The sequence below is a fragment of the Stenella coeruleoalba genome, assembly GCF_951394435.1.
Source record: "Stenella coeruleoalba genome assembly, chromosome: 18".
NCBI classification, from domain to species: Eukaryota; Metazoa; Chordata; class Mammalia; order Artiodactyla; family Delphinidae; genus Stenella; species Stenella coeruleoalba.
The window spans coordinates 20,370,494-20,385,893 of NC_137164.1; the positions used below are offsets into that span (position 1 = coordinate 20,370,494).

A 15,400-nucleotide genomic window follows, 5' to 3' on the forward strand; every position below is an offset into this window, starting at 1 on the left:
CCTGTATTTGAAACCCAGTGAAAATTTAGTTGGTTCAGGTTTTCCCAGTGATCAGACGTACTCAGAAAATTGCTGTGGAAATGCTGTTAAGGCGGGTCAGACAGCATTTCAAAACTGACACTTTGAGGAGGCTGAGCCGTATTCTTCTCATGCGCCAGGCGCCAGGAAACGTCCTTTCCAATTTTCAGAACAGCCGGGGTAGAAATTCTCTCAAAAGGGACAGGTGGTCCCAGCGTCCTGCACTCGGGCATTGTCCTTGGGCCACGAGGGCCGATGGCGAGGGGGCTGCAGCTGCCCTTTTTGAGCGAGTGGGACCCAGTGAGGGCGGAGGCCGCTGTCGGGAAGGGGGCGGCACCGAGTAACTTGACCCTTTCTCAGCACAGCCGTTTATATCCACGTCCAAGGGCTGGTTCTTTCCCTGCCCCTGCATGGAATTTCTGCTAGATCCCAAAGTCCTCCCGCCCTCTGTGTCCTAAGCAGTATCCTTTCAGTACCAAAGCAACCAGTCCAGTGAGATAATCACACTCGGAACTCTTCAGCAAGTAAGAACATATTGGGTCAGGCCTGGAACCCATGGGGGGGAGGGGCTGTGGTCCACTGCATCTGTCACCCCTCACTACCCTCCCCCACCTTGCTCTCTGATAGCTTAGCTACGGTGTCTGACCTCTCAGAGAGGTGCCCCGGGGGGGAGGGGATTAGGAGAAAAGGACACAGTCTCGTGTCGCTGTCATGATCTGGCACTGTGCCACGTGGTCTTGGTGGATGCTCGAAGCCCTCTTTCTGGTAGTTTTGTGGGTTTCTTGGAGAGTCCGCCACGCCCAGGAATCCCCCGTTGCGGCTCCCACGAGTCAGGCAATGCTTCCTTCAGTTGCCGCTTCAGTCTCCCTCAAGCCCTGTACCTCCAGCAGTAGATCCCCCTGCAGAATCGTTTGACTCCACACCCCAGTAGAGCTCCCAGAGAGAACCCTTTCACAACGACTCCAGGCCTGATGTTCCCTCTGGTCGCCTGACTCGAAGGGAAACTCCTGCATCCTTGCCCCTGAGTGTGGTCCTGCCGCTCGTGCCCAAGCTGTCCTGTCTCTTTCTTTATCTTTGCTTGGCCACCTCAGGCCTGTAGCCACAGTCTCTTCCCTTTAGAATTCTCTGTGCGTGTCCTTCCCCAGTGCCTTGTGTTCGTGAAGTTCCAGTGAACATACAACTCATCAAGCAGGCCCTAGAAACCTCTCCCAGGTGCCTTAAGGCAAGGGGGAAGCTACCTCCACGATTTCTTTTGGGTAGCTGGAGGATACCTGTGTGTCTGCTTGTCTTTGACGGTCACAAATCTAGTTTTGTCCACCTTATTTCCAAGCTCTATATAACGTTTTGACTTGAAATGTTATGTGTAACACCTCAATTTGGAAACTTATTTTAAGCATTCAGGCCCCCGCAAAACAAACACCAAGAGTCCCACTTTAGCATCCTGTTACAGTTGCTAACCAGTATCAAACAATAGCTTAGAACCCAAGAAGTGATATCAAATGCATTTATAAGGTGCTAACATGTAAACAAAGAAAAGCTCAGTCTGACAAGTTATACTGACAAGGATTCAGAGGCAGGTCAGGACCTAGCAGGTGTGAGTGTTAGGATTGATTAGTAATGCCTGCAGGGAGCTGGGGAATATGATGATGCGGGGCTAGGTGTCTGCCGGTCCCAGAAGATGTTGGGGGCTCAATAACAAAGCAGATCTTACATGCTGTTCCCAGGCTATCTTGGTTTGCTCTTTAGAAGATTTTTTTTTTCTTTGAAGAGGTGGACAGAGGTACAAAAAGGAAAGTAATTGGACCAGGAGTGGTTGCTTTCTTCCTTGCCAGTAGGCTAGATAGACCAGTGTCTGGTGAGGTGAAAGACACGGGCCCCCTGCCCCACCCCACAAGTGGGATCACAGCAAATCAGTTTGCTTAACCTTGTTCCCAGCCTAACATTATAAACCTAAGTGAAATCAGGTTTAAAAGAGCAGCTTCAAGGGAAGAACAAGTGAGCTCAAGACAGATGACTTTAGCAGGGGGCGTATTACTCTTTGCTGGTATGGTTAATTGGAGTCACACGACAAGCTATATTTGTTAGGGTTAGGTCTGGCTGGAGATAACAGCAAATGCAAAATATCAGTGGCTAAACCAAGCTAGAAATTAATTCCTCTCTCATATACAAGATATGCAGTACCAGGTCTGACTTTGTGGTTTATGGTGTCATCAGGTACCTGGGATCCTTCTTTCTATTCTCGAGGTCACCTCATGGCCCAAAGTGGCTCCAGTTGTCTGGTTTTCATCCCAGGCTGGAGGAAGGAGGAAAGGGCAGAAAGGGTCTTCTCTTGGATCAATCTGATCCCTTTAAACAGACTTCCTGGAGCCCTGTGGAAACTTTCATGTCTCATTGGCCATAATTTCCTCATCAAATCTAGCCTCAAGGGAGCCTGGGAAATTCAGTATCTTATACTGGGAGGCAATGTGCCTAGCTAAAAATCAAGATTCTGGTCCTAACGAGGAAAAGGAGAAAGGAAATGCTGTGGGTTTTCAGTCTTCTGTGCCACATAGGTAATACTAGAAAAGCAATGGCTTTAAAATCCCTCCATTCTTTTGGTATATGAAAGTGCTTTGCAAATTATAAAATATTTAGGCAATGTAATCTGGTTTCTAATGGGTTGTAAGAGTTTGAAGTGATGCAAAGACAGGGCACTATTTGGTGAGAGGTTAAATGAGCAAATTAGGAGTATTCAAATCGTAGTGTCTTTTTCTCTTGATAAATAACTTAAACATTGTGACCATATATCTGAATTTTTTTTTTTTAATGAGACTGTATAGTCTGGCATCTCATCTGAGTCTGGCAATAGATCAGAATATTGTGAAGTCATTTTACAATATGTTATTAGACTCACTTTCTGTTCTGTTGAAAATTTATTCAATTGAATAAAAACATAGAAGGTACCTGCTATGTGTAAGGCATTGTAGTAGAAAATACCTGAAAAACTAGCAAAAGGGAAAATGGCATACCCTATTTTTAGAAAGGAAAAAAAATGGCCAATCCATTAGAATGTGAATTTCATGAGGACAGGAACTTTTGTCACTTTCATTCACTGCTATAACTGAACGGTCTAGGACAGTGTCTGGCGTACAATAGGAACCCAATAAATATTTGTTAATTGAGTGAATGACTGAATGCATCCTAGAAAATATTGGCCTGCCTCCTACTCTAAAATAACAAAACATAAATCAACTTGAAAGTATATATATGTGTATGTATTTCTTTATTTTTCTTTAGGCCACGTCATGCGGGACCCTAGTTCCCCAACCAGGGATCGAACCCATGCCCTCTGCATTGGGAGCACGGAGTCTTAACCACTGGACTGCCAGGGAAGTCCTTATATATGTATGGTTTTATAAATATGTTTCTGAGGACTGGTATATTAAATCATACTTAGAGCTAATAATTTAAAGATGCCATATAAAGATTTTCAAAGAATGCTTTTATTAAGAGAATAATCACCCTTACTTTGTTTGTTTGACAAACCTAGATTTTTTTAATATGTGACACTTGCATAAAGTGGCCTCAACTCCACTTCAGTGCCCAGAAGAGAACAGAATATGACTTAAAACTAACATAGTTTCTAAATATCATATCAGCTCTATAAAACTAATTTTTTCCTATGACAAAGTTATAGTCTTGGTGAATTAATGAATGAAATAAAGATTTTTTTCATACTTCGTCCTCCTATGAAGTATAAAACAAGGGAATCATTCTAGAGACTTCCCTCTCTACATCATGTTCAACATCTACTAATTTTATATTTTTAAAATATTTTTATATATTTTATTTTATATTTATATATATTAATATTTATATTTTATTTATACTTATATTTTTATATTTTATATTCCAAATATTTTTTTTTTTACATCTTTATCGGAGTATAATTGCTTTACAATGGTGTGTTAGTTTCTGCTTTATAACAAAGTGAGTCAGCCATACATATACATATGTTCCCATATCTCTTCCCTCTTGCATCTCCCTCCCTCCCACCCTCCCTATCCCACCCCTCCAGGCAGTCACAAAGCACCCAGCTGATCTCCCTGTGCTATGCGGCTGCTTCCCACTAGCTATCTACCTTACGTTTGGTAGTGTATATATGTCCATGCCTCTCTCTCGCTTTGTCACAGCTTACCCTTCCCCCTCCCCATATCCTCAAGTCCGTTCTCTAGTAGGTCTGTGTCTTTATTCCTGTCTTACCCCTAGGTTCTTCATGACATTTTTTTTCTTAAATTCCATATATATGTGTTAGCATACGGTATTTGCCTTTCTCTTTCTGACTTACTTCACTCTGTATGACAAACTCTAGGTCTATTCACCTCATTACAAATTGCTCAATTTCGTTTTTTTTTATGGCTGAGTAATATTCCATTGTATATATGTGCCACATCTTCTTTATCCATTCATCCAATGATGGACACTTAGGTTGTTTCCATCTCCGGGCTATTGTAAATAGAGCTGCAGTGAACATTTTGGTACATGACTCTTTTTGAATTATGGTTTTTCTCAGGGTATATGCCCAGTAGTGGAATTGCTGGGTCATATGGTAGTTCTATTTGTAGTTTTTTAAGAAACCTCCATACTGTTCTCCGTAGTGGCTGTACCAATTCACATTCCCACCAGCAGTGCAAGAGTGTTCCCTTTTCTCCACACCCTCTCTAGCATTTATTGTTTCTAGATTTTTTGATCATGGCCATTCTGACCGGTGTGAGATGATATCTCATTGTAGTTTTGATCTGCATTTCTCTAATGATGAATGATGTTGAGCATTCTTTCATGTGTTTGTTGGCAATCTGTACATCTTCTTTAGAGAAATGTCTGTTTAGGTCTTCTGCCCATTTTTGGATTGGGTGGTTTGTTTTTTTGATGTTGAGCTGCATGAGCTGCTTGTAAATTTTGGAGATTAATCCTTTGTCAGTTGCTTCATTTGCAAATATTTTCTCCCACTCTGAGGGTTGTCTTTTGGTCTTGTTCATGGTTTCCTTTGCTGTGCAAAAGCTTTGAAGTTTCATTAGGTCCCATTTGTTTATTTTTATTTCCATTTCTCTAGGAGGTGGGTCAAAAAGGATCTTGCTGTGATTTATGTCATAGAGTGTTCTGCCTATGTTTTCCTCTAAGAGTTTGATAGTTTCTGGCCTTACATTTAGGTCTTTAATCCATTTTGAGCTTATTTTTGTGTATGGTGTTAGGGAGTGTTCTAATCTCATACTTTTACATGTACCTGTCCAGTTTTCGCAGCACCACTTATTGAAGAGGCTGTCCTTTCTCCACTGTACATTCCTGCCTCCTTTATCAAAGATAAGGTGACCCTATGTGCATGGGTTTATCTCTGGGCTTTCTATCCTTTTCCATTGATCTGTATTTCTGTTTTTGTGCCAGTACCATACTGTCTTGATTACTGTAGCTTTGTAGTATAGTCTGAAGTCAGGGAGCCTGGCAGGCAGATTCTTAACCACTGCGCCAGTAGGGAAGCCCCTATACTGATTGATTTTTGAAGGTTAAACCAGTCCTGCATTCCTGCAGGAATGCAGGAATTATTATTATATTACTATTATGCTCAGCAGAATAATATGCAATCATAAAAAATAATATAAGCTAATAATATGCTGATGTGAAACTATCTCTGTGACATAATATTAAATGGAAGGGTGCAGAAAGGAGCATGTATTATTTTAATATTTTATAAATAGTAGGAAATATATATATTTATTAGCTTACATGTACATAAAGTATCCTGGAAAAATATAAAAGGCTTGATATCATTGGTTGTCTCTGAGAAGGGAAATGAATGACAGGGCACTGGGGTTAAAGAATTCTTAAGATATACTCTTCTGTATCTTTTATATTTTGAGTTACGTGATTTTAATACCTGGTAAATATTTCTCTGACAATACTTGGTAGATATCTTTTCATGTCAGGCAAAACAAAGCTATCTAATTTTTTAAGTGGCTGAATGATACTACCTAGTTGGATTTGCCATATTTAACCAACTCTCCACTGATGAAAACTTAGAATGTTTCTAATTTTTCACTATTGTAAATATCATTGCAGTGACTGTCTTTGGATCTATTTTTGCATACATGTACAAGTTTTCTTTTTTAAATTATTTTTTAATTTTTGGCTGTGCTGGGTCTTCGTTGCTGGGCACGGGCTTTCTCTAGTCACAGTGAGCAGGGCTTACTCTTCATTGTGGTGCACGGGCTTCTCATTGCGGTGGCTTCTGTTGCAGAGCATGGGCTCTAGAGTGCAGGCTCAATAGTTGTGGCACACGCACAGGCTTAGTTGCTCCGTGGCATGTGGGATCTTCCCGGACCAGATCTCGAACCCGTGTCTCCTGCATTGGCAGGTGGATTCTTAACCATTGCGTCACTAGGGAAGTCCTGTGCAAGTATTTTTGAGCAATAAATTCTTACAGTTATTAGGATAAAAAATACACATATTAAATTTTGATTGTTATAGCTATTTAAATATTTAGTTCATCTTTTTGTTGTTATTTGTAAAAAGTCTCTGATAGCTCTAGATTTTAGCTGCCCAAAACATTTTTCCTTTCCCCAATTTTCAGTTCCAGAACTCTTCTTCCTTGTAAAGAATCTATTTCATGTGTTTGGGGAGGGACTAATTTCCCTTTTCCCAGTTACAGAAATGGGCATGTGACTCAGCCAATCAGAGTATTCCATTCATGCATCTAGAATGATTTGTTCATATATGGACATGTGAGAACCATGTTGAACCAGTGAAAATCATCCCTAATGTGTTTTACAGTAACAGTGGAGATAGATAGTGCCCTTTTCTCTGAGGTTCCTGGCATTCCAATACACGAACCTGGAATCATCAGTGGTCATCCTTGCTACCTAGAAATGAGACAGACTGACAGAAAGGTGTTACTAAGAGGTAGATGATAGATAGATAGATAGATAGGAAAATAGATGATGCCTTGATGACACGGTTTGAACTGAATTTGCTTGCCTGAAGACTCATGCACAAATGACTACTAATACATTTCCTTTTGTTGCTTCCACTGGTTCTAGTGGGTTTCTGTCATTTACAATCAAGATTCCTGGGTGAATAGTCTAGTTCTCTGTCGGTCGTATGTATTACAGATGTTTTCTCCAGTATGCTGCTTTGTCTTTTGACTTTATTTGTGGTGTTTTTGGCTGTACCGGAATTTTTAAAAATTTTACACAGTGAATCTGTTCATCTTTTCTCTTGGGTTTCATTTCCTACTTAAAAAGATCCTTCTCATTCTGAATTTTTATTAAGACCCATTTATCTCTTTATATTTTCAATTTTGCCCTTTAGGAATCTGGAAATTAATTGTTGTGTGTGGTGTGAGGCAGATACAGATCCCGTTTTTTTAAGTAGAGTAATACATTATTTCAGTGTGTACATATACACATATACCTGTCAGAATGATTATCTCTTGTTCATTGTGTGGTGGCATTACAACAGAGATTTTGTTTTCCTCTTAGGTTTAGTTCCATTTTCAAATATTTCTGTAATGTATGCCTTTTTAAAAAAAATTATTTATTTTAGGCTGCATTGGGTCTTCGTTGCTGCACGCAAGCTTTCTCTAGTTACAGCGAGCAATGGCTTCTCTTGTTGCAGAGCATGGGCTCTAGGGCACGCGGGCTTCAGTAGTTGTGGTGCACAGGCTCAGTAGTTGTGGCTCGCAGGCCCTAGAGCGCAGGCTCAGTAGTTGTGGTGCACGGGCTTAGTTGCTCTGCGGCATGTGGGATCTTCCATGCCCCCTGCATTGGCAGGCGGATTCTTAACCACTGCGCCACCAGGGAAGCCCCTCTATAATGTACGTCTTACTTTCATATTTAAGAAACACACTGTAAGTTATTTTTTTAAAGATCTGTAAGAGATCACTTAGATTCGAGGTTTGTACTGAACATGAAGAAATAGCGAGATTGAGCGCTAAGTATGTTTCATGTTTGTCCAAATGTCTAGGTATATTTGTTTCTCTGCAGTGTCTCTAAGATATTGTAATTTCCCATGAACCCTATTCTTTCCTGTTTATTCTTATTTCAGTACGATACCACCCAGTTACTCAAACCAAGAAACAACATTTTTTTAAATAAAAAATAAATATACTTTTCCTCCAAGAAATATTTCAGGAACAAGTGTAAGCATTAGTAGGCTATGTGCCACTAGGATTTAGTGAATTAGGATTTATTTTTTTAAATCTTGTTTCACAATTATGGGTATATTACATTTTTAATGAATTTATTATCATGCTATAAACATCCCCTTCTGGATTACATGTGTGATATGGTAGTTACTTCTCCTACATTAATAATTTTATTCTTTTGCTGGAGAATACCTTGTATACTTCTCAGGCAAGGTTTTCCTATTTCTGCTTAAAACTGAATTAATTCTCAAGGAGAAGAATACAGGCATCCCAATTTATTGAATTCATTAGTCAGAAAAATTATTTTGCCTGGCTTATTTTTTTATTTAAATGATATTACTACATGATATACACAAACTGACATAAAATGTATTTTCTGACATTCTCTAATGATACGATAGTTGTATAAATTTAAGTCGTTTCATTTCATCAGGTTTCATTAGCAATGACATTTTAGATTTAAGTTACCTGCACATAAAAGATATGCCATATATGAAACAATTCTGTGCCTTTCTAAAATTGTTTGTTATCTCAAAATGCTCTTTTACCTTCCTCTTACTAAATACTAATTCTTAAAGCCTCAAGTTCTACTGTATCCATATGTTGCTTTGCAATGTAATTTTTGTACGTTTTACTTTATTTTCTTGCCAGGCTATCACTGAAAGCCTGCTGAGTGCTGGCACTAGCCTGTGGAATCAGGCTTTATGAGGTGGCAGTCCGGGTAACTGAAAAATTGTACCAGTTTTCTTAGAGCCTGGGTAATGAATTCAAACAACTAAATATAGTACTGGAATTAATCTTTTATTCCCCAGAGCAATCCACAGTTGAGATGGTTGGCACTGGACAAATTTCCACAGAAATGCACAAATATTGAGAACTTGGGTACATGACTTTGAATCCATATGAGGCCCAAACCCCACTGAGGACTTTTATTACTATCTTATCCCTGAGATTGGATGCATAAAAAGGCCAATTGTAAGAGAAATACTTTTTGCAAAGGATTCTAACATTTTTCTTTTTATAGTAAACATACTCTGAAAGAAATTTTCTAGATCTTCTCTGAAATCCCCGAAGACCTTTTTACTAATCATTCTTAAGGAAATATTCTGCAAAGATTCCCTAACAATCGCAGACTTTCATTAGGAGCTAGGATTACAAAGAGGATTCACATGAGAAGACACTTATCTTCCACACAGAACCTGTGCTCTCAAAGACATGAATGATTATATACGTAAACTTTAATGGCTTTTAAAGTGGGACTCATAAATCACTGTATGATTCATCAACTCGGGATTTAGAGATATTCTTTCACCAGGAACATTATTGAAAACAAAATTGCTTTCCTTTACTTTTCTGTAGCAGGAAGAGGAACAGACATAAAATATAACAGGAAACTGTGTTACTCCAAAAATATTGCAGGATCGGATGATGCGAAAACCTTCACCGAACATTGGACCATGACACCATTCACATCGGGATGTGCTGCAATGAAGGAAACATCAGATCTACTAAAGGAAAGACATTTTGCTCGATGCTCTGTAAGACTCAAAGTAGTATAAAATATGGCCTTTCTCATTATCGATCTTACCATCTCCTTGAGGAGCTAAGACATACGCAAGTGTAAAACTAAATGCTAAAAAATAGATATATGTGTATAAAATAATCCTAGTTCTCTAAAACAAAAAAAGTATAGATTCATAGTAAGAAAACACCCTAAGGACAAATCCCAAATGGAAGACAGTAATTATCCTTGGACTTATTCTCCTATGTGATCACAGGGAATTTTAAATTTCTTCATAATGTTTTTCTGTATTTCCCAAATTTTCTATAATAAATACATATTATTTTTATAACTCAAAATAAATATATCATTTTAAAAATAAAGGGACTGTTGTAACCTAGCGTAGGATTAGTGTCCATGTATATTTTTAAATGCTCACAAATCAGTTAAAAAAAGACATCAGCCCATTAGTATATTAAGAGTAGCACATGAATGGACTATTCACAGAAGATGAAACTTGAACATCCAGAGAACATTGAAAAGTAAAGCTTCTCAATTTCATTAGTAATCAGGGAATACAAAACAAAATAACAAAAGAATACCATTTCATAAATCATCAGATGGGCAAAATGTAAAAGTCTGATAGTGCAAAGTTTGGTGAGGATACATATAAATTGGTGGAGTATAAATTGGTGTAATCACTTTGGAGCAACTTGGCAATTTCTGCTTAGGATGAAGATGTACATACTCATAGAAAGAGTAGAGTGATGGTTGCCAGGGGCTGGGGGAAGAGGGAAACGGAGACGTGTAGGTCAAAGGGTACAAACTTTCAGTTATAAGATGAATACATTCTAAGGATCTAATGTACAACATGGTGACTATAGTTAATGTGGTATTATATACTTGAAATTTGCTAAAAGTAAACCTTGAATGTTTTCACCTCATAAAACAAGAGTTAACTATATGAGGCAATGGATGTGTTAATTAATATTATCTTTGTAATCATTTCATGATGTGTATGTATATCAAATAATCCTATTGTACAATTTAAATATATACAATATTGTAAAAAAAAAAAAAGACAAAAAACAAGCCTCCTCTGGCCAGGAATTGTAAGAGAGGAAAAATATCTTTTCCTCTACACATCTTAGGTTCATTGACTGGGGCCCTGGAAATTAAATTTGTCAGTTTAAACTTGTCAAACAGATTAGCAAGAGAAAAAAAACAGTTTAATTATGTACACATACATGGGACTTTCTCAAAGAAATGAGACTCAAAGAAGCAGTCAAATGATTGAGGCTTATATACCATCTTAGGCTAAACAAAGGAAAAGGGGATTTGGGCTTCTGGGCTGAGAAGCCCAGTTATGGGAAGGCAAAGGGTGGAAATATATGGTAAATAAGGGTTGTCTTGTTATACAGCTAAGAGTCTTTCAGGTGATAAGAGTTGTCTCCTGAAGTAGTTCTCTTCCTGGTGTGAAAACATTTTACAAATGGAAATTTCCAAAAGGGGAAATTTATGTTCTATTTTAAGGTAGTTACTGGGAGGTAAAGAGCTTTTCCTGCATCTGCTAGATCTCAGTTGCCTTAAGCTCAAAATAATACCTATGTGAAAGAAGCATATTTTGGGGTGGCATATTCTGGTAGCCTTAAGAAAGTGGAAAAATTCAGAAGGTCCAATATTTGCTATAGTCCCAGAAAGAGCACAGAAAAATAGAAGATAGAATTTTCGAAGTAATAGTGTAAGAAAATTTCTCAGAATTAAAATACATGAGTTTCCAGATTGAAAGGATACATCAAGTACTGAACACATTGAGTTAAAAAAAAAAACTCACAAAGGCACATCATCATGAAAATTTTAAACAACTAGCAAAAAAAGAGAAGATTCAAAAAGCTTCCCCTTCCAAAAAAAAGGTATAGGTTATATATAAAGCATAAGGAATAAGAAAGCTGTAGATCTCAAATAAAAAATAGAAAAGTAGAAGATGATGAAGCAATGTCTCCAAAATCCTGAAGAAAATGATTGAACCCAGAGTTTTATACCCAGCCAAATTATCAATCAAGTCTGAGTGCAGAATAAAGACATATTCAAATACGCATGGTCTTAAATTTTTATTTCCATGCATTCTTTTGCAGGGAGACACTGGAGGGCTGGCTTCACCAAAATGTGGAGGTAAACAAAGAACAAGGTATTCAATGTGACTATAGTAAAGGAAATTCCAAGATAATAGTGAAGGGAAGTCTTGGAATAACAGTTGTGCACCAGATCTAGACAACAACATTTCTAGATTAGGGCAGAAAGACACAGGGCTCCAGGATGATGTATTAAAAAAAATTAATAGGACTGATAGCCATATCTGATACATTCATACTGATAAAGATTTAAATAATTCTATTAGAATTTTCATGGCAGAATTAATGATAAACACATAAAGCAAAGTAAATGAATAAAAGTCAATAACTCTAGGAAAAACAAAAAGTTGTACAGTAAAAGAAATATATTCATAGTACACTGTGTAGCCTAACTATGCATTACTTAGATTTTATAATTAAATAATAATTATTGATTTAACTTAAAATCATTATTTTACTCGAGAAGTATTAATCATTATGTCACCAGAACTATCCTAGGTACTGGAGATAACATTAATGAACAAAACTATCATGTATTCTTCTCTTCATGGAGTTTACATACTAGAGGACCAGCCTGATATTAAATAAAATAATTAGATAAAATATAAAATGAGGTGATGGTAAGTGCTACAGAGAAAAATTAAAGCAATGAAGGGGGAGGAATAAGGAGTGCCAGTAATGTGAGGCATAGGATGCTTGAACTTTTAAACATTCTGTAAATAACTATATTGTGAGGTTGGAGGAAGAAGACAGGCTATATATGAGGGCTGATAAGAGTCCTAATACCTATCTTGCTTAGTAGGAAATTTAGAGATGATAGCTAAAATTGAAAAAACAAGAAGAATGACTCAAGGATGCTATTTAAAAATATAGAGGAGCTCCAAAATAAATCCTCATATATATGGTCAAATGATTTTCAGTAAGTGTGCCAAGACAAGTCAGTGGGGAAAGGACAGTCTTTTCAACAAATGGTCCTGGGAAAACTGAATATCCCACATTAAAAAAATGAAGTTGGACCCTTACTCACACCATATCCAAAAATTTACTCAAACTGGATCAAAAACCTAACTGTAAGAGCTAAAACTATGAAACTCTTAGAAAAAAATATAGGGGAGGGACTTCCAGGTGGGGCAGTGGTTAAGAATCTAACTACCAATGCAGGGGACACAGGTTTTAGCCCTGGTCCGGGAGGATCCCACATGCCACGGAGCAGCTAAGCCTGTGTGCCACAACTACTGAGCCTGTGCTCTAGAGCCCGCCAGCCACAACTACTGAAGCCCGCGTGCCTAGAGCCCGTGCTCTGCAACAAGAGAAGCCACTGCAATGAGAAACCCACGCACCGCAACAAAGAGTAGCCCCCGCTCGCCGCAACTAGAGAAAGCCTGCGCACAGCAACAAAGAACCAAAGCAGCCAAAAATAAATTAATTAATTAAAAAATATATATATATATGGGGAAAAGCTTCATGACATTAGATTTGGTAATAACTTCTTGTAAATGACACCAAAAGCACAGGAAACAAAAGAAAAAATAGATTAAGTTGTACTTCAGCAAAATTAAAAACTTTTGTTCATTAAAGGACACCATCAACAGTGGGAAAAGGCAACTGACTGAATGGGGGAAAATATTTGTAAATTGTATTTTAAAGGGGGTTAATATCCAAAATATATAAGCAACTACAACTTGACAAGAGAAAACACAAACAATCCAATTTAAAAATAGGCAAAGGACCTGAATAGACATTTCTTCAAAGAAGATACACAGATGGCCAAAAAGCACATGAAAGGATACTCAGCACCACTGATAATTAGAGAAATGCAGTGAGAACCACGGTGAGATCCCACCTCACACCCATTAGGATGGCCAATATAAAAAACAAAAACAGAAGCAAAACAGAACATAAGTGTTGGAGAGGATGTGAAGAAATTGGAACCCTGTGCACTGCTGGTGGGAATGTAGAAAGGTGCAGCCTCTATAAAAAGCAGTGTTGCTGTTCCTCAGAAAATTAAAAATTCAATTACAGCAATTTCACTTCTGGAAATAGAAAAATGGAAAGCAGGTATTTGTACAACCATGTTCAGAGCAGTATTCACAATAGCCAAAAGGTGGCAGCAATGCAAATGTCCTTCAACAGATGAATGGATAAACAAAATGTGGTGTATCCGTACAATGGAATATTATTCAACTTTTAAAAGGAAGGAAATTCTGACCCATGCTACAGCATGGATGAACCTTGAGGACATCATGTTAAGTGAAATAAGCTCATCACAAAAACAGACTAATATCGCATGATTCCACTTATATGGGGTGTTTCTGGAGTCGTCAAACTCATAGAGACAAAGTAGAAGGCTGTTTTCCACGGGCTAGGGGGAGGGGGAAGTGGGGAGTTGTTCTTTTATGGGTATAAAGACCGATTCCAGTTTTGCCAAGTTGAAAAGACTTCTGGAGATTGGATGCACAGAAATAAAAATGTGCTGGTTGCTAAACAGTACACTTTAAAATGACCAAGATGGTAAATTCTGTGTCATGTGTATTTTACCACAATTGAAAATAAAATTTAAAAAATATGAGAGCAAACACCCAGGGGAGAACTGCAAAAAGAGTTTGGCAATAGGTGACTCTGGAGGTAAAGAGTGAAGGGGGATAGAGATGCGGGCAGGGGTGATTTTCATGGAAAGACCTGTAGTAAACATTTGATCTTTTAAACTAAATACTTGTGTTGATAAAAGATAAAATTATTTTAAAGAGAAGAAAATTTGGTTGAGCAGGTCACCTAAACTCTTGAGGAATGTCATCTTCAGAATAAGGGAGTTTAGTGGCCTGAGTTATTTCCTTATTTCCTCTAACTAAATAGTTCTATTGCTGTCCCCAAGTAAGTGATATGTACTTGAGAAAATACGCTGGTACTAATAAAATCACATGGAAAATTAAATTGCAATATTTAATATAATTTTATCAAAAAATTCAAAGACTTTTGCACAATAATGAAAAATGGAAGGCTATAAAGATGTTAAAAAAAACATACTGAGTTATCTCTAGTAAAGATGACTTCCAAGTATTAAGTATGATCAAGGCTTTATAGTTTAGTGGAACTGAGTAATACTTTTGAAACTTTAGTCTATATCTCTAAGTAAACATTTCTATCATTCTCGTGCGCAAGGAAGTTAAGGTAAAATCCCATGGAACGTGAGTCTTTTGACCCAACTCTCAACAAAGGCAGATTCTCTGTCTGATTGAGGTGATAGAGTGCAGGTAGAGACACAGGGAGGCAAAATGCAAAGAGAAGTTGTAGGAGTCAAAAAAGAAGCTCACAGCTGCTAATGGGTAGGGCCCAAATCACTGGGGTGGCGGCAGAAGCTGGGCTTTGAGTAGCCTAGGAGCAGACATTGTACAGAGCCCAGAGCTGAGCCACCATTCAGACCCAGCAAACATAGTACTCGGGACGGAGGTTGGAAATTAAGGATCAAAGCCAAGAGTAGACGTTAGAGGGTGAGGGTGGGGTTGGGTGACAAACGCCTCCTTCGTTGTTTCTATCTTTATTAATATGACAGTTGTCCTCGATGAGATTGAACCC

General features: G+C 38.0%; 1 protein-coding gene across 1 annotated transcript in view; it reads right to left on the reverse strand.

The window, feature by feature from the left end:
- Window positions 1–9,432: 9,432 nt before the first annotated feature.
- Window positions 9,433–15,400, reverse strand: part of LRRC63 (leucine rich repeat containing 63) — a gene marked incomplete at its 3' end in the record, with an annotated part of 30,543 nt that continues 24,575 nt past the window's right edge. Inside the window, exon 6 of the mRNA XM_079903342.1 lies at window positions 9,433–9,676. Within this exon, the coding sequence (XP_079759468.1) occupies window positions 9,433–9,676 (244 nt within the window). The remainder of the gene's footprint in view (window positions 9,677–15,400) is intronic.